The sequence below is a fragment of the Carassius gibelio genome, chromosome B25 (assembly GCF_023724105.1).
Source record: "Carassius gibelio isolate Cgi1373 ecotype wild population from Czech Republic chromosome B25, carGib1.2-hapl.c, whole genome shotgun sequence".
Taxonomy (NCBI): Eukaryota; Metazoa; Chordata; class Actinopteri; order Cypriniformes; family Cyprinidae; genus Carassius; species Carassius gibelio.
Window position 1 is genome coordinate 10,670,022 of NC_068420.1, and position 20,119 is coordinate 10,690,140.

General features: G+C 35.5%; 1 protein-coding gene and 1 long non-coding RNA gene across 6 annotated transcripts in view; one reads left to right on the forward strand and one right to left on the reverse strand.

Moving 5' to 3' along the window:
* The window catches only part of LOC128014278 (uncharacterized), a 64,818-nt gene that overhangs the window by 31,311 nt on the left and 13,388 nt on the right, over nt 1-20,119 (forward strand). The window lies entirely within an intron of this gene.
* wt1a (WT1 transcription factor a) lies at nt 280-18,994 on the reverse strand. Of its 5 annotated transcripts, none has more exons than XM_052597722.1 (10): nt 18,893-18,994; nt 16,599-17,288; nt 13,758-13,880; nt 11,889-11,991; nt 8,459-8,542; nt 5,451-5,550; nt 4,062-4,209; nt 3,888-3,977; nt 2,067-2,150; nt 280-1,166 (listed from the first exon to the last, which is right to left on the reverse strand). In XM_052597722.1, exons 2-10 carry the CDS (start codon nt 16,993-16,995, stop codon nt 1,045-1,047), a joined length of 1,251 nt encoding a protein of 416 aa, XP_052453682.1. In that variant the 5' UTR covers nt 16,996-17,288; nt 18,893-18,994; the 3' UTR covers nt 280-1,044. The 5 variants fall into 5 exon arrangements, with proteins under 5 accessions (XP_052453682.1, XP_052453680.1, XP_052453681.1 ...); XM_052597720.1 differs by having other exon boundaries at nt 2,058-2,150; nt 18,893-18,992; XM_052597721.1 differs by having other exon boundaries at nt 8,459-8,545; nt 18,893-18,992.

Sequence of the window (20,119 nt, forward strand, 5' to 3'; positions counted from 1 at the left end):
AGAGTTCATTTGCAGAAACAGAGAACTTAATTTCTTGTTGATAATTTTTTTCCCCATGATTTTCTGGTCCAGTTTATCTTTTTAGGTCTTAATTTGTTGAAAGTCGAATTAAAATGTTTTAGAAACCCCATAAACCCTAAATAAATCTAATAATTAATAATGACACCAAAATGAACTATATTTATCAAGAAACAACTGCAACATTTTTCCCCATTAAAAAAAGAAATACAAAAGATTGAACCTTATAAATTAAATTCGGGGCAGAATTGGAGCTTCACATTTCATCAAGTTAATGTAGAGAGTTTAATTATTTTTATCAATAACAGAGATATATATGACAAACATACAAATAAAGCTCATTTAAAAAAAAAAACATGTCCATCCAAATACGTTTCACATTTCTTTCCATTGCTTATAGTTATAAGAGTCACATTACCCATGAACAGAATTTTGCCTGTTAGATTTTTTTTTTTTTTTTTTTTTTTTTGGTGTTGGCTGAGGATTGAAACTAATATTTACAACTTGACCACAACCGCTCAGCCACATAACCAGTGTGACCTACTCATAAATTAACTGGTCAGACAGCATGGATGTGCACTTCAGTGGTGAGAGCTTCACAATTCCATATACAACATGCCAAAGACGGATGGAGTTCGGAGGATTTTCCCAGGAAAGAACAAAACTTACTTTTTAATTTACAACAAACAAAATAAATTACTCTAAAAACGACTTCATTAACTATTAGGTACATAATATTTCACATCCCAAATCTCAAATCTCTTTAAAGACATAAGGTTTCCCTCAGCGGAAACATGCTTTTATGTTGAAGCCACTATAATGGTGTATTAGGGCCTGTTGTGAGCTGCCTCTAGGGGGCGCTGCACATGCAGATAAAGACTGTTGTCCTGTCTTGCCAGTTTCCCATATCCAAACCATAACTTGAACTCTTATAAAGGAAAACAGACTATCGCTTTTCCTTATAAAAGCTGCAGTTAATGCTTTGGGATGGGGCCGCACCAGCACCCGGTGGCAATGGGACGCGACTCAGATGGCCAGCTGTAGCTTCGTCAGGTTCCTCTGGTGCATGTTGTGGTGCCGGACGAGCTCATCAGACCTGGCGAACTTCTTCTGACAGTTCGGCCATCTGCAGTTAAAGGGCTTCTCACCTGAGAGAGAGAAACAGGACATAAACATTAGGATGGAATCGAAGATAAAAGTAGAAGAGCAATAAGGAGTTATCTACGTTATTAAATTCTATTGAGGTCACCTAGGAGCAGTGGTTCTCAACTGTAATCATTGAAATAATTAATCAAATTTTAAAGGTAAAAACATTTTGAAAACCAAATATTTCTTTATGTGTTGATGTTTAAGGTTGTGCAATCAGTCTGTCTTTATCATAAATTGACTGACATTCTTGTCACTTGGTAAATGCTATTGAAATCAGATGCACAAAAGCATGAAAAAAAAAAACCACTGAAATTCATTAATATCAAGACATTTAGAAATCTAATTATGTTCATAATTTAGCATATAATTGTGCATATGCAGATATTAATCCTAATGAAATTCATTCTTGTTTTTAGCACATTCTAGTTTACTTTGTAAGGTAAGAACTTGTTTGATTCCTGCTTTTTAACACAATCATACTGTATCTACTACCTAAAACAATAAAAGCATGCATTATGAATTATAACTACTGTTATTTATACAAAGATTGTTTTGTGACCTATATATCTTTTTTTTATTTATCTATTATATTTATTCTAATTGTTTTATGATCTGTTCACACATTTTTTATCTTTGTTTTTGCACGACATTAAGTCAATTTACCTATGAATAGTATAGCTGCTAACAGATTAAGTTGAAAATTGTGATTATTAGTAAAAACACTGTATCTCTCTTGTTTAGAACCACTGCAGTCAAGAGAGTTTTCAGTGTGCTCTTTCGAATACAAACTGAAAACATAATATTGAAGTTAAGACCTCTTAAAGTTCAATTATCCATCAAAGAGTGAAAAGAGAGGAGCGAATCATGAAAAAATGAAAAGGTTTACGCACTTGTTTTACCTGTATGTGTCCGGGTGTGGGTCTTAAGGTGGTCTGACCGTGAGAACTTTCTCTGACAGGTTTCGCATTGGAATGGCTTAACGCCTACACACACACAGGAACACACAAGTGTCGTCACACACACACACACACACACTCACAAGGAGAGGACGAGTACAGGCTACAGTAGAGAGGCCATGCCAAAATGTGTCAGAGGGGATAAAAAACATTCTTATATTAAGTATGTGAGACCAACATACACAGAGAATCCTAGCAATACATCGGCAAACACTTGCGCTAAATGACTGAAGAAATCATAAAAGTGTTTTCAGACACTTGGAACAAGAGTGAAAGTGAACATGAACATTTAAATGACTTAAAGTCAACAACTGTAGACTGTTTTATCAAGCTTTTGTTGAAGATGTGAAGAATAAGCATTATTCTACTTGCATAGCAGTGTGTCTTTAGGGCCCTTTTAAAACCAATGCACACTTTTAGATGAGTACACACTACGAAAATATTATACATTAAAATAATATACATAAGTGGAACCTGAATGTAATGTTTTCAGACACTTAACTTCATATTTCTGATTAATTAAATGAAAATGTTTTATATCTTATGCTAAATACAATTAGTTACTTAAGTGTACTTTTTTGACCCACTTAAGTACATCTTTACATGCCATTTTATAATTTTCATAACTATCTTCTATTGTCTTTTAAATATGATTGAAGTGTTCCACGGTAACTTAAACACATTTTTGTGTCATTGTTATTGAAACTTCTATGTCATGTAGGCTACTTAAGTACATTTCTAATGATGTTGCAGTTTTATACGTTTAAAATATGTTCATTTTAAATGCAATATCGAATAACACTCTACAGTTTGAAATTATAATCAAATACTTTGAGCTTTGTGAAAAGTGCACTTGATGCACTTGACCAAAAATGAAAATTACCCCACAATTTAGGCAACTCAGCCTCAAGTTTTCTTCTTTCAGATGAATACAAACAAAAAAATAATTATTATATTAAAAAAGTTATATTAAAATGTCCTGAATCTTCAAAGCTTTATAATGGCAGTGAATGGGGGTTCAATTTTGAAGACCAAAAAAAGTGCATCCATCCATCATAAAAAGTACTCCACATGGCTCTGGAGGGTTAATAAAGGCCTTCTAAAGTGAATTGATGCTTTTGTGTAAGAAAAGTGTTTCAAACTTTCTAATCTCTGGCTTCAACTAACTGTCGTACGCGTGTTCATGCCATTCTCTCATGAAGTTGTGTACAACATTATATATATTTTCTTACACAAATGCATCGATTTACTTTAGAAAGTGCTGTGTGGAGCAATTTTTATGATGGATGGGTGCATTTTTGGGGCTTCAAATTCTCGACCCCCATTCACTGCCATTATAAAGCTTGGAAGAGCCAAAACATTTTTTTTAAATAAAAAATTTGATTCAAATTGGATTTTTTCGTCTGAAAGAAGAAAAACATATACACCTAGGATGACTTGTGGGTGAGTAAATCATTGGGTAATTTTTATTTTTGTATGAACTATCCCTTTATGTGTGCTCGGAAAGTTTACTCTCTTTAAGTACACTTAAATTATCTTTTATTTCACTAATTTATTTCTGCAAGTGCAGTATTTAAAAAATATACTTTTGAAATTTGAACTATCAGTGTACTTTTAATACAATATTAAGAAAACTACTTTTTTTACAATGGGGCCAACATCTGAATATCTCCCTCACCAATTAGTTTAATTCCAAACAAGCAAGCAAGGAACTACTACAGGAAAACAGGAGAAGAAGAAAATATAAACGACAGAGGCGCAAACCTGTGTGTCTCCTCTGGTGTCTTTTCAGCTGGTCTGATCTGGAGAACCTGCGACCACAGTCTGTGAAGTCACACTGATAGGGTTTCTCCCCTATGAGTTTAATACAACCAAACATGTTAAAGTTAATCTTAGCATGTGCTAATGGTATCTATTAACATTTGTGGGTTGTCTTACCTGTATGTTTACGGCTGTGCATCTGTAAGTGAGATAGTTTAAAGTATCTTTTGTTGCAGCCCGGGTAGGCGCACATAAACGGCCTTTTTTCGTTGGTTTCGGCCGAACGCACAATGGCGGGTGTAATGCCCGGTACTCTCCGCACATCCTGTGAGAAAGTCAAAAACATTCAATTCATGCTACAACAAACGCTGCACGGCGAACAAGACACCCGAACCCAGCGCCCATGGGGAAAACGGCTAATGATTAGCATGTCCAATCGGTTCATTACTGCAGAATTAGCTGTGAAATGATCATTCGGATTTCCCCATGCTACTGATATGAGCTCTAACTGTGAACGGTTAGTCACGGACGTTAGGCAGACCCTATTTCGCTGCTTCACTCCCCCCGTTCCTCCCGTTTCCCTCATTTGCACACTGATAAAGCCCATCTGCTCTTAATTAACTAGCGCTTAGCATAATGGTGTTTCCGTACGCTGGCACGGTAATGAAAGAGTGTTAAGTGTTATTGATAAGTAAATTACTGAAACTGTTCTACGGCTGTAGTGCCAGACTCATATATTGACCCCACGGGGATGATAACACAGCAGGCTAGGCAGTACAGCTCAACGCCTAGCATGCTACGTTTGATTTGTTTGTGACATTTAAATTCAGATTAGCTGTCTGTAACCATACATTTGAACTAATGTTTTGAATGCATTTTCGCACATATAACTATCTATCTATCTATCTATCTATCTATCTATCTATCTATCTACACTGGAAGTTGACAAGTCATTCTAAGTTGCCCATCATGCATTTATACAATGAAGAGGGAAGAATAAACTGAGAAGTGAAGAAATGCATCCCATTTTAAGCAAGAGCAGCTCTGGAGTATCTCTTCTTTTACAGCTTTAAGGCCGCTGACAGACATTAATTAAGAGCTAATGATTTATATGCATGAGCAGCAGGCAACTGGAAACTGCAGCTTTAAGGCTAATGGACTTTTTTAAGTGATTCCTCTTCGCTTTTTATCCTGAAATGCCTTTCAAATCTCTCAAGTATTCTGGCAGGGGCCTGCTTCCTCTCGCATAGCGTTCTCATTGCATCAGATGGTTTTCTTCAGCACCTTCTTTTTAAATTACATTTGTCTCTTTTTTTTATTAGTTATTTAAAGCACTGTGTCACACTTCTAAATCTCTGTTTTTTCATTTCTTTTTGGATTATAGATCATTTTAGCAAGTTGTATAATCAACCTTTTGATAAAGGGATGTGTGTGAGGGGTTTGTCAGTGTGTCTTTGTACGCCGTGGCCTGACCTTGGCCCGATGTGAGCACAATCCCAAGAGCACAAAGAATCTTAGTGTGTCCTGAGAGTGAACTGGAATGAGCTGTGAGCGAGAGATACTGACCTGAAGGCCTCTGAAGACGCCGTGGGTGTGGATGCGGTACTGTCTGCTGCAGCTGTACACCATGGGTGTGCTGGGGTCACTCTCATAGCCTCCTGCATGGCTGTTTGTGATTACACAGGAGAATATTTTGTTAATCTGATCAGATGGAATAAAGTACGTTTTGTGCTTAAATCAAGACAAACATTGCCAGTGCGGTAAAAAAAAAAAAATCACTTCTGTTTAAAAGGGCTCAATATTTTTTTTTTCCAGGAAGGATGCAAAAATATTAAGCAACAAAACCATTTTCTGGTTAAGAATAAGAAATGGTTCTTGCACAGCAAATCATTTTAACATACTGTAGTGTATATTAAAGACAAGTCATTGTATCAGATATTTTTACTCCAAAAAAAAAAAAAAAAAAAAAGATTAACAAATTTAATAGCTTTTTCACAACGTTAAAAATGTTCAAATTTAATATATATTTCATGAACGAATTTGAATAAATGTAAACTTTATTGCACTGATACTGTACTATAACTAGAATAAAACATGTCTTTTGATGCATGTAAAACATCAGCAATTGCTCCACGATAAATCAACTGTTCACAAAATGTAATTCTACTTCATAAATTTCTCATTTATGCGCGACAGCAGATACAGTCGCTCCTTAATCTCTCCATGCATTTTTTTCCGCAAAGTTTGGATGACATACAGAGGGCACTGCTAGCCATAAACTACACAGAGTCATGTCTTTGTAACTCATCTTGACATTGGGGCAAATTGCTCCCTGTTTCAAAGAGCAATATTTTTGCCCTAAACATTTGAGGTAGGGCTAGTCAGAGAGATGAATGGGGAATGTATGGTCTTGCTCACTGTTGAACTTCTGCCTGAACCTCAGCGGAATGGCATTTTACGTCACGCTGTAAATACACGTTTTTTTGGGGACAATTCTACACCATGTTTCTCTGCTTTGGAGAAAAGACCACACATTATGGAAACTGTTTTCTGTTACTATGCAGATCTTTCCTCAAATTTCACGAATTTAGTTTCATGAGGTATAAAGTTCTCTTTGTCTGACCAGCCAGACAGAAAAGACAGTCCAAAACAGCATCCTGCAGTAAATCTTCTCACAGTTCATTCATTCACCCAAGCCCAACCACCTTGGGCTTGCGACAAGCGAGGGATTTGGAGGTATGTGAAGAGCTATAGTTGGACGTGTATAGGAATGATTAAGTTTGTCTTGAGGAGCCACAGCAACGCTTCCATGGCAGCCCCCTTGAGATCGATCAGCGTGTCTGATTTTTCCTCAACTGAAACCAGTCCCGTCCCTCTCATTTATCAGCACATGAATCATTCTGTCACCCAGGGCTCCTCAGACTTTTTCAGAGAGGCTGGGGAGAGGTCACTGCCTCCTCCCCGCCTGGCCGAACGTGACTATGGTTTCTCGCTCGGGTCCCACGGGGAGTAGAGGCTGTCCCATTGTGCACTGATGCACTTCCACCTCCCCCCTGCGTGGCTCCCTTCCTCCCGGCGGGCCGGCGCTCGGCCTGGTCAAGGCTGAGGTGCCACTGGTAGAAATATATGGCAGGATATCGTTCTCTAGCCAGACAAAACAGAGGCTTATTCTGCATGTGCACACTCAACTCTCTGGCACAAACAGAAAGAAGAAGGAAGATGTGGAGAATAGATTTTTAGATCATATGGAACTGGCCCAATTGAGTTTTTCAATATTAAATATGCAGATTGCAGACACAACTATAAGAACAATGATTTAGCCAAAAAGTGCAAAACCGCAACCGGATCTTATGAGAAAACTAGAATTTTTTTGTATATAGTTTCATTTGACTTTATTATGAAGTGGGAAAGAGAACGGGGGCGGGATCAGGACCATGAAAGGTCTTCAAGCCAGGATTCGAACTCAGGACGCTCTTAGCAAAATGGCGCTACATGTTGGCGCACTGCCCACAAGGCCACCTGCGCCAACAAAAATGAGTATTTTATAGGTTGGTTATCTATGAATTAGTACAATATGTGTCAAATGAAAACGTACTATTTAAAAAAAAAAAGAAAGTACACAAAAAGCTCCACCCCTAACCCAACGCTAAACCAAATCTTATGATCGTTGATTCAGAAGTCATTCATTCACTTGGACTGCACTTGCTGCGCTGTATGATTCTGATTCGCTGAGTCATTTTTTTGGGAATCAGACAACAGTGTTTGTGCTTTTGATATCTTTTTGATTCGCTAAAAAAATGACACATTTTTGGGGGGAATCAGAGTAAACTGGTTGCGCTGTAATACACTACAAAGAACCGACTCATTCACACGAGGCAATTTTTGAGAATCGGACTATACTCATGAGGTATTTGTAAACTATAATCAGTAAGTGTGATAACACTGATTAAGCTGTCTGTTTAGCACTATTTATTCAGTTAAAGATGTAACGCAGGAAACTCTGCAACCTCTACAGTTCTGCTATGTAAAAAAAATGGAACCAGTTCTTAACAAGAAAGAATTAAGAAGCGGTTCTGACACCTATTGTTTTATCCGACCAATAACAAAAGTCTGGAACGAGTGTTAAAAAAAACCTGTCAGTATTTTTGCAATTACTTTTGGTGGCGTTAGAGGTGCAAAAATTCTAAATTTCATCTTAAAAGAAACATTTAAAGGCCTGTTCACAGCAAGAACGATAGATACAAAGATAACTATATTAGCATCCAGACAAGTGGACGATATTGTCTATTTATTCTAAGCGCATGCTCATCTGCCACCTTAAATTCTCGAGCTCGCTTAAAGCAGGATTGATTCTGATTGGGTGTCAATGTTTTTAATGTTCATCGGCTGGGAATTTTTTTTTTTTTTTTTTAAAGTGATTCCAATTTAAATTCCCATTTTATTTTCCCAGCATAAGTACCCGCTTAAATGAAGCAAGTTATAATTCCTTCTCTTCTCTTAGCTGAAACAAGTGTGTGCTTATTCAAATCACAGAAGAATTTCCTACATGACAGGAGCGGGTCATGTCGACCTACCTCTTTATAGTGGATGCCAGAGGGTTGACGGGATTCCACGCCATGCATTCCAACTGTGACGCTGCCATTTGATATAAATTATCACTGCTGGGATTGAAAACAACAGAAATACGATTTAAGGAAATATACATGTACAGTATTTTCCTATTCTTAAAAAAAAAAAAACAGCAACCTCTGTTAGATGTAATGAATGTGTGAATGAAAAATAGCCCTTCTGACAAAGGCATCCTAGGTAACAGTGAATGAATGTGTCATATGTGTTAAAAAAGGAGGTTACCCACACCAGGGGTGATCAGTTAATCAGGTCGTCCCTCTGACCAAAAACCTGCCATACGTTATTAAAAGCCTGTCTGTAGGACCATTAGTTACCCTGCCAGGTGCTCACCCAAACACATAGTTTGGATTTATCTACAGCAACTCTGACATCATAGTGTTTCATCATAGACAGGCAACAGTATACGGCGGTGTGAACTGGTACCTGGTACTGCACTTGCTTCACTGACGAAGAAACACAACGGTATTTCAGCATCAACAGCATTTGTTTGGAGAAAATACTGGCTGAAGAAACTCATTTGACACGTTTGTGTTACAAATGTTGATTACCACAAAAATACTTTTTTTGTTTGTTTTTGTGATAAAATAGATTTGACTTTTTTTTTTTTTTTACTTTTTTTGAAAGTGATTAATACTTTTATTCAACATGGATGCATTACATTTATCAAAAGTGACAGACATTTACAGTATAATGTTACAAAATATTTTTGTTTCAAATAAATGTTAATCAAGAAATCTTAAACGTTTTAAAAACATTATTAATAATAATAATGATAATAATAATAATAATAATAATAATAATAATAATAATACAATTTTCTTAAACAGCAAATCAGCACATTAGAATGATTTCTGAAGGATCATGTGACACTGAAGACTGGAGTAATGATGCTGAAAATTCAGCTTTGCATCACAGGAATAGATAAAATGTTATCGTATATTTAAATATAAAACAGTTATTCCAAATTATAATAATATTTCACAATATTATTGTTTTCACTGTATCTTAAATCAAATAAATGCAACCTGGGTAAGCATTTTTAATGCATTAAAAGGACATTAATCTCTGCAGGAAATTAATGAAACATACATTTTTAACTACAGTATTTATGGCATAATGTTGGTTACACAAAAATACATTTTAAATTCTTTTTCTTGCATTAACATTATTTCATTGTGCAAAAATTGCTCACTTAACTGTGCTTACTTTGAATGAACTTTCTTTGTATTACCTTTACTTATATTCAGTTTTACTATTCATCGCCACTGCAACTATATAACACGTAAACCATAAAATATTAAAATGACTACTACAGAAAAATACTACGGATAAATTGCTATTATTAAGGCAAACCTTAAACTTTAAAATGCTCACAGTTTCAAAAATTAAGCCACAAGATGTACAGTACAGTATACGACTTAAGTATGCATCATGCAAAGATTGCTTACTAATCTTTTCCTTGTAATGTTCTATCCAATTTTATGATTTATTGCCTTACAATTAAACCTTAAAAAGACAGCACAGATTGATTTACACCGCTTTGCAGCTCAAATAATACACAGAAGTATTAATGTCAGTGCTTATATAAAATGAACCTTGAATGTAATCGTTTGTTCAAAGATATAATATATGGTCTGGAAAGCTCCCCCCGTTCAGCTTTACTCTGTGAACATGGTCTGGATCTTTGTTTTTCATTTTTGACGCACCAGACGCAGATGCAGGAAGCCTGTAGATTGGGAACAGTTTACATTTTCGTACACTGCATCTGCTTTTGAGATTAGCACCAACCTCATTTTACTTTGAAAACCTGGACATGTTTTTATTCCAGCCACCTCGTGCTACCTAAAAACCGCTCTAACCGGAGGCCTGTGTAAATACAGGGCCGTAGGTACCAGGCGTTTGATTTGAAAAGCAGCACTGCGTTCTGATTTGAGGATTCACAGCCCGATAGGAGACTGTTTATTACAGCGCCGAGAAGCTGCGGTTTGACCCGAGTCAAAGTCCTCTTATCATCCCAATTCTGTTATTATGAATCTTTATGTTCCCTCTGCGCTGGAAAAACAACATGTTGAAAACATCCGAGGAATGTGAGATCATTTCGGGCTGTAGTACTCGTGCTGTTAGCTGAAGTTGCGAAGGGAATTCCACCGAGAACAATTAAGCACTTATCAGAATGAAAGAATTCCGAGCTGTTCTGAAAGTGCAAACGAGCGCCGGATTAAACCGTCTGTCTTGGCATAGTACACAATGCTGTTCAGCACTTGACCTTTATTAAGCACGATTGACAGAACCCAGCTTTGATTTGGCAGTATGCTGTTAAATGAAATAATACCAATTTGCATTTTAACCCCTGACATACTTGTAGTTTAGATTGATGAGATCTGGAATTTTTTGTTATATACATTTGAGAACTGTTTTTTGTTTGTTTATATAGTGACATTAGAGATTACATTACTTTATAGAAGTTTGGGGTCAGTAGGATTGTTCGTTTTTTTGGAAACAGATCCAGAAGTGACATTATAAACATTCCTAATGTTACAAACGATTTCTATTTTAAATAAATGCTGCTCTTTTGAACTTTTCACCATTATCACTATTCATCAAAGAATTTTTCAAATATATTACAATTTCAAACATTCATAATAATGCAAGTTTCTTAACCAGTAAATCTAAAGGATCATGTGACACTGAAGGCTGGAGTAAACATGCTGAAAATTCAGCTTTGCTCCGCGGGAATAAATAACATTTGAAAATATATTAAAATAGAAAACAGTTATTCTAAATTATAAAAATATTTCACAGTATCGCTGTGTATTTGGTCAAATAAATGCAGCCTTGATAAGCACCTTTTTAAAAAATAAACATAAAAAAATCTTACCGGTCTTAAACTTTTAAATTGTAGTGTATATTTTAAGTGCATTTTTTTTTTCAAAGTACCCAAACTTTATTCGAACATCCTGTTCCTCCTTTTCCTCCTCTTGTTACTTAATTTCCGCATTTCCTCTACGTGCTCAGAGGCAGCGTGACTTTTTGGAGCTGCCATAATAACAGATTTTGACGTATCTCTGATTGTTGCACAGGCCTGGTTATTGAACAGAACTGGATTTGAACTTCCTGCACCCCGTGTGTCCTGACAGCTATCAGTTGTACTGTCTGGACCATTTTAAAGAATTCAGTGGCCATGTGCATGACTTTCTCATTTCATATCACATTCCTTCATATCTTTTTGGAGACATATTACATTTTGTGAAGTCTGTTTTTCGGTTAAGGAAGCATTTAAGAAACTTCTGAAGCATGTCTTGCATAGAGAGAGAGCGAGAGAGGAGTCAGATGTGTAAGGAATGTCTCGAGATGATGATAGGACTGCAGCTGTACCTGTTGTATGGGTTCCTCAGAAGCAGAGCCTGACTTCCTGTACAGCTGTCAGAGGGAGTGTGGCAGCCGTATACCGGAGGAGGAACAGGATACTGCTGCTCACCTGAAATGCAACAAATGTAAACAAATTTATATTTAAAAAAATATATATCAAAGGCATTTATCCCTGGCATTGATTTTATTTCTAAGATCTTATACCCGAGCATCTACATTATCTTTGTATTGGCCAAAAAATATATTTAGAATTGATTTTAAACTTATTATATATATATATATATATATATATATATATATATATATATATATATATATATATATATATACACATGCAGCGCAAAAGGTTGTGGGTTCGATTCCCAGGAAACACATTAAAAATGTTAGCTTGAATCGCTTTGGATAAAAGTGTCTGCTAAATGCATAAATTGTCATTTTAATTTAATTGTAGTTTATTTTAATTTAATTTAAATGTGTGTATATATATATATATATATATATATATATATATATATATATATATATATATATAAAGTATGCATTGTAAATATAATTATTATTAGCAATACTGATATATATTTTTAATTAATATATTTATATTAATAATAGATTTTTTAAATAATGCTATTTGTGGTTGTTTTTATTATTTACCAATCAGTTACAAATTAATTAGAAGTAATAATATTATTAGTAATATAATAATTATTATTATTAAACAAAAATAAGTCAAACATTATATAAATATTGTCAAATATAATTGTAAATTAAAATTTCAAAAATAAATATTAGTATACTGTATATTTTATTATTTATCTTGTGTATTATTTTATGATCTTTGAGTTTTGTATTTATCTTATTGTCATGGTGTCATTATTATTAATATAAACATTATACAAATATTGAAAAAAAGTATAATATAATAATAATATATATGTTGTCAAAGTTTTGTTCTAAGTTGTGCAGAACTTTGTTTTAAATAAATAAACATATTATTTTAATTAATCATGACTTGATTTAGTACCTATGCAAAAGGTAAAAAAAACTTTTTTGAAGAAAAAGAAACTTTTTTCCTTAATAACAAGAATTGTTCCAATATTTCACCTCTATCACTCTTTGGTTAACCACATAGTGTGATTGTGTTTTAATAAATTTACTTTTTAATAATTCTCCACAGAGTTTAATTAACGGGAATGAACATTTGTGCACTCTGTTTGTCTTGAGTCCCCGATGGAAAATATCCATGCCTGGATGCTCAAAGTATCATAACTTTGCTGTTCCACTGAAACGCATGATCGAGCATGTGTGGCGTAGTCCGTCTTATAAAGGGAATATGAGCGTGAGGGAGGGTTATGAAGACGCAGCCGAGTACACTTAGCAGTTATGAAAACAACAGGCTAACTTTCTTTGAAGCCATAAAGCATGCAGACCTCTCGCTCTCCGTTTCAAAGTGCAAATGAGGAATCGCTGCTTTGGCTCATCCGGCCCCCGTATTGTGAATGCGTCCCATGATAGTTCTAAACATTCCGAAAGGCATCTCTCACTGCCACAAGCGCGGAGACCTCAGGCAGAATTTACTGCGGCACAGTGAACACCAAATCGTCCGGTTAGCTGTTCGCTGATGTTTAACATTATGACATGCAGAAGAGCCGAGAGGACTATGGGGAGAAAAAAGTTTAGGCTGATTTACTGTTCAGCAACGGGACGTTTTGTGCAACTTGCCCCCTGAATGACATTACAGACATCGCTCTGTAAGTGCAAAGAGCAAGGGCCAGATATCAAACATGCAGAAAGTGTTTGCAGATTGGAATCTTCTCTAATACGTGCGTTTGTACAAACACTATAAAGTGTAATTTAGTGCATGGGGTGTGTGTTTACCCATGTTGCTTTGCTGCGTGATGGGGTCCTCATGTTTGAAGGAGTGGTTGGGAAACTGCGAGGTGTGGTGGGAAGGTGTGTGTCCGTAGTTTGTGGCTCCATCAAAAGAAACTGTGCCGTAACCTGTGAAAGATATGAATGTCAGAAATATTGTACATATATTTATATATTATATGTGTGTGTATTTGTGTGTGTGTGTTAAATGTTATATATGTTGTTACATATAAATTTAGCATCATATGTGTTTTAGAAATTGAAGAATTACCTAATCATTCCATAAATGTATAAAGTATTTTAATTTGAGATAGAAATAGAAGTAAAATATTTCTAAAATATTTTACTTATATATTTTAAAATATGAAAGTTTTTTCTTTAATTTTAGAAATGTTTTAGAATTGGCCTAATTACTCAATAAACTTTAAATATTTTCAGTTAATATAAATTAAGTATATTTATCTATAGATAAATCTATCTATCTATATATATGTATGTATGTGTATATATAAATAAATATATATATATATATATATATATATATATATATATATATATACAATTTATGTGTGCCAGAAAAAAAAAAATCATCAGCAATTCAGAATTAGCTGTTAATAAACAGTAAAACACAGCTATTCTCCAGTATATAGGAATATTCTTCCTTGGATCCTAATCAGTCCTCCGTTCCCCAGCGGGGGTGAGCGGACAAGCTGTGCGAGGAAAACAAACGCTGGCAGGACGGTGTAGCCGAGAGCCGACACCAGGTTTAGGGGGTGAATCATGCCTCGGCGTAACCCCAGGTCAGACGTAACATCGTAAATCACGGTCTCCCACCACCATCTTCATTAATTACAAGCCAACCACTTTCACCTCAGACAGAGAAAAACTCATTAAAGATGACCATTTCTCTTCCACCCTACCAGGTCTCAGCAAGAGTTTTAACCTGGGAGTCAGCGAAGAGCTGGAAGTGTGGCCTGATATCGCCAAGAGTGGCAGTACCCACAATTAACTCTAACTTTAGATTTCCAAAAGGCAATTTCGAACTAAATGAGTATCAGATGTCTTAGGGAGTGATGGTGTTTTTAACTAATTTAACTCAACCACTGAAGATGCTTTTTAATATTACTGATTATCTTATTGTATTACTCTTAACAGAGAAGGGTTAAAAGTTACAAAATATTAATTAAAAATTGTAAATAAATTATTATACCCTAAAAAAATTATTCATACCAAATAGCAAGTATTGGAATAGCAATGTGGATAAAAATTGTTAGAAGGACTGCAAAATATGTAGTAATTTGTAAAGGTGTTTATTGATGAACAAAATTAGAAATTGTATTAATGTATCTAAAATCATAAAATGCACAGAAAATAGAAAATTAGATTTTTATTTAACTAATAACGCAGGTGTCCAAACAACGTATCGTCAATAAGAATAAAACATTTCTTTTACTTTTCTCGCTGTGCATCTCTATGATCTGATCTTATTTATAGTTTCTTATCCAGTCAAATATAATTTCAAAACATATTTAGGTAAATCGTTACATTTAAAACTTTTTTTTAATCTGTTTATTACGTAAATACAGTCTCCAAAAATATGATTACTGAATGATGACATGAATTCAAATAGGTTATTTAGTTATTGTTGTCAAATAAAATCATGAAAAGGAAGAAAAAAATATTTTTCTTGCCTGACTGCAAAATCTAATACAGATTATAAATTGGCTGTTTATAATCTAATCAGTTGAAAACCCCAAGCCAGTAACCTGAAGTTTCTTACACTGACACAGTAATGAGTCCCATGCATTAAACGCCTGTGTGATGAGCTGTTTGCAGCAGATCTGTAATAACTTTTTTTTGCTAAATTCAGGAGCACTGAGATACGTAATTACTCAAGGCAGACAAATATGAGTGAGCTGATGGCCCTGATGATGGATAAATCACAGAAATAAATTAACTCATTTACTTCAACATGTTCATACAAGCAAACTACACAATAAAATACACTCATGATAAACTGTATTCTTTTTAACCGTCAATAAATTGTCTCAAATGAGAGTTTAAAATAATGACTAACCGCTAAAAAAAAGTCTTATTTGCTAATACAAACGTATTAAAAATAACTGTATAAATGTGTAATTAATTGAATTAATACAAAAAATAATTATAATAATATTTATAATTAATAATGAAAAATTAACAAGTTAAAAGTTTCTGCGTAATCAATATTTCTGTGGTGAATGTTGTCCTACTTTGACATTTCATCTAATTTATTAAAAGTGCCTTTTAGGCCAATAACAGAGTAGGTTAATGGTCCAGTTTCAACATGTTATGACAGAGTAAGAGTGATCACAGATAAAAAAAAAGTTTTTTTTTTTTTTAAAGAAGTGCATCATCAGAGCTGAAGCTTTATTAAGCTTAAACTAAATGTATTAAACAGATGCAATCCAAACGGAATGATGGAATTTAATGAAATTAAAATAAGCTGTAAATATAAAGGCCCCACACTCTAAAAAATAAATGTCTCAAGTTGAGGTTTTTGCCAAGATCGGTTCCACAAAGAACATTTCAGTGAACAGTTCTTAAAAAGAACAGTGATTAATATTTTAATAATCCTTTTCCACTATTAAGAACCTTCTGTGGAATGGAAAGTTCCATTAATGAACCATTAATACCAATAAAGAATGTTTATTTTTTAAACTGTACCATCAAAATTTGATGCCCTTAATAAATATATGAAAATGCATACTTATTGATAAGCAATGGTTTATCTTACTGAAACATTTCAAAGCAATGTCACAAAGAAGCAAGAACAGAATAACAGCGACATATAAAGCAGTTTCTCACCCTGATTCCTGGAGCTGGGCTGGCTGTCCATGCAGTTGGAGAGGTAAGGGCCATTGCTGAACATCCTGGGCTGACTGGGTGGAGGCTGGCTGGGTGTAGGGGCCCCGAAGGCCCCGTACCTGCAGGCCCCAGTGCCAGTGAACTGTCCGGAGAAGTGCACGGTGAAGGCGCTCAGCCCGCAGTGAGGGTCTTCATGGGGGTCGGCTGTGCCCCAGCTGGGCTCCTGCTTGATGAAGGAGTGCTGGGCCAGCGAGCTGTAGGGAGCACCGGTGTGAAAGTCCAGCATCGGTGCCCACTGTGGGGTGCTGCTCACGGGCAGGGCACAGTTACCGTTCCCCCCGGGCAGCGGGGGCACGGGAGGGAGAAGAGTGTTGAGGTCACGTACATCAGAACCCATTTTTGGCTACTTACAAAACACGTTCGAGTTCAGTGCGAAAATCCTAAAGTCAAGGTGTCATCACTGAGTCAAGCTGGGTCACGGCCAGAAAAAAGTGTAACGCTTTTCGTTTTCAGTCGGAGTAGCCCATGTCACAATTGGTCGGGAGGTCCAAGCAGGGGCGAGTTCTCGCAGGCTCTGTGAATGGAATGAGGAGAGAAGAAGAGATGTTCCTCCTTCCATGCGCGTCTGTTTTCTTTGGAGGCCCAGGAGCTCACACTCTGAGGAGTCAGGAGGAGGAGGAGGAGCCACGGCTAGTGAGGAAAGATGAGCATAACACTTCATTCATTTACTTCTCCCTGTACAATACTCCTCCCTGTATACTCATACAGCATGCTGGGAGTCTCAATAAACTTTGTGTGTTTGTGGGAGTCCAGCGGATGGATGACAATGATTCAGAGACTGGCTTTTTATGAGCTTTGAAACACATTTTAGCAGAGGTGTTAATAAATGTACTTCAGACTTCGGCTGCGCGTGTAGCCTACTGCATGTACAGTAGATTTGAGGGAATGTCTGAGGTGGCTATTTAAGAGGCGGACATAAATTTTAATTCCATTCAGAATTGGAATTTAACATTTGAATTGGTTTGTGAAAGGAAAGACTTTTAGTTTAATTTATCGTTGTAACCCTCTTTAATTTTGTTTCAAGACTATTTTTTGAGGCGCGTGACCTTACAGCGTCTTAATGACCGCGCGCAAGCTCGCGCTTTATCATTAACATCCATCAAACTAAATGTTTTTTTGTATCTCTCTCTCTCTCTCTCTCTTTCTCGTTTAGACGGCATGATATGCATTAAACAAATGCGGCTGCCCTTTTATAATTTAGGGCATTTCATTACTGTTTAAGAGCATTATGGCCATAAGAAATTAATGCATCGAAGGCAAAATTATTAAGATTATTTGGTAAGTGGATTGTTGAAACAAAATCTTTAAGAGAAATTCAACTGTTCATTATTAAACTGTTTTTTTTTTTTTTTTTGACACGTTTTTTTTAATGGCAGATCGAAAAATCATTGGCAGATCACTGATTCCCCAACTTCTTTTTAAAACTTTTAAACGAGGATAATAAAATAGCGATATAATAGGCTAGTACTAATATCCTACTAATACATTCCCAATCAATTATTGGTAATGTTAAAAAAAAAAAAGCGGTCGTGTAAGCCCTTTTTTCTCTCTCATCATTTATCGACAATAGGCTATTGGCCTATGCAACGTCTCTGGACTGTTTTCCTTTTAAAAACAGAAGTTTTAAAATTAACTTAATGTAATAATAATAATAAAAACATGTAAAGGAAATAGTCCCACGAAATAGACCAAAGATAGTCTTATTTCTTCTTTCAAATGATTATTTTTTACAATTATTAATATTTCATAGTTTTTATTTTATTTTAACGTATTCTTTGATTTATTCATTAAGCTCTATTATTCATAATGTTTCTCATTGCCTAATATTTATGAGCCGAAAGCGCTGCATAATTAAATAAAACTAGGCTACTTGCCTACTGATGATTTAACTCACTGCTAGTCATAAAAATAAGGCTAAGCTTGAGGATCCATAACAACTGTGTTTAAGTGCAGGGCGATTTTTGTTTAAATTGAAAAAGTAAATTATCGAGTAAGAAACTTATCTGCAGGTGTTCACCTTCACTTGAACTTTTGAACTGTTAAATAATTTATCAGTCAAATACAAACGTTCGTTTTATTACAATTTTCTTTTTTAAATAAAAGTTAGAATATCAAATATTACATTTAATCCATCGGTCGTTATGTAAAGCATTGAAGCCGTTTGATTTATCGAATCAGAAAGAAATTCCACGCAGGCAACGTCAGTTAAGGCGCATGCAACGGTTTTGTCTTACATTTGGCGACCATCAAGTGCAGAACGATGAAAGGCCGATGAAAAATACGCGATGTTGCGATGAGGACATGAGGAGGGATGAGTCAATTATAACACTGCACAATCTGCCGTGAGGAAGAGAGGACTTACACACCCCTACACACACTCCCTCAGCACGGGCTGAGTTCCTGCTTAACCTCTGGCTCACTGTCTGGAAGACAGTCCACATCTCCAGCCTGAGATGGACCTCATCTGGAAGTCCTCATGCCTTCAGGTTGGAGAAGTGAAAACAAACGAATCCTGTATTATATTGTTAGCACTTAGTCAATTCTTAGCGTTAACTTTTAAGCAGGGCCCATGAACATTCATAACCATTTGTAGAATACTTGCAACAACAATAATAGACAGTGACGAAGATTTTAGTTCCACAGTGGTTCGAAAAAATATGGTGTGACACAACATATGCCCGACGTCCAGACACTTTTATGGTCCAAGATGAAACAATATGATGATCTATTAATAGAAGTATGGATAATTCTTGTAAAATACTGGCTATCAGTGCATTTATAAGAAACTAGGAAATAAGTTGGGGTGATAATTAAACATTGGTCAACGAAGTAGGCCAACACACGTTAAAGTAAATGTGAATTATTAGGCCTAGTCCAGTAAAAGTAGGCTACGTTTTATTTAAGTATGCTACAAGTAAAAAAGCTTAATTTTAATTAATGCTACTTAAATAATAGGCTAATAGTATGAAATGTATGTAAGCGCTGGTCAATCTTTTATTATTTAGCAAAATACATATTTGGAGAGACACAGACAGAATAAAGCTTGTGGGGGTTTGAGTAACTTAACTTACTTCTCGCGCGATCGGTTCAATAATAGGCTAAATAAACTCGAATCTTGAAGATGAAATTTCTTCCGGTTTTTGTTGATTATTGAGTCAGAACTAGTTCATTGAGTTGACTCTCCAGGTAACATTGAATCAAGGACTTTTGACTCGAGAATAGCTGCAGCCTCCATTCCGAGAATGAATCATTCAGTTCTATTTGTGAACATGTTCATCGGAAAGAATCGGCTCAAAAAATGATTCAATCAGGTTTCTGTTAATGAATCGCGCAGGTTTCTTCAGTTTGAAAAATAGCGATTGTTGCAACTAAATAATGACATATTTTATTCCTAAATGAAACTGTTGGCTGTTTATTTTATCACAGGGGCGGCTGTTAGCGTCCTTGAAAGTTTCTTTTGT

Excerpts from the sequence above, each read along its gene's own strand:
- wt1a (XM_052597718.1), bottom strand. The coding sequence starts at position 16,995 with ATGGGTTCTGATGTACGTGACCTCAACACTCTTCTCCCTCCCGTGCCC. Across the intron at positions 13,881-16,598 it reads GCCCAGCTCCAGGAATCAGG|GTTACGGCACAGTTTCTTTT; the intron begins GTGAGAAACTGC and ends TATCTTTCACAG. Across the intron at positions 11,992-13,757 it reads CACGCAGCAAAGCAACATGG|GTGAGCAGCAGTATCCTGTT; the intron begins GTAAACACACAC and ends GTTGCATTTCAG.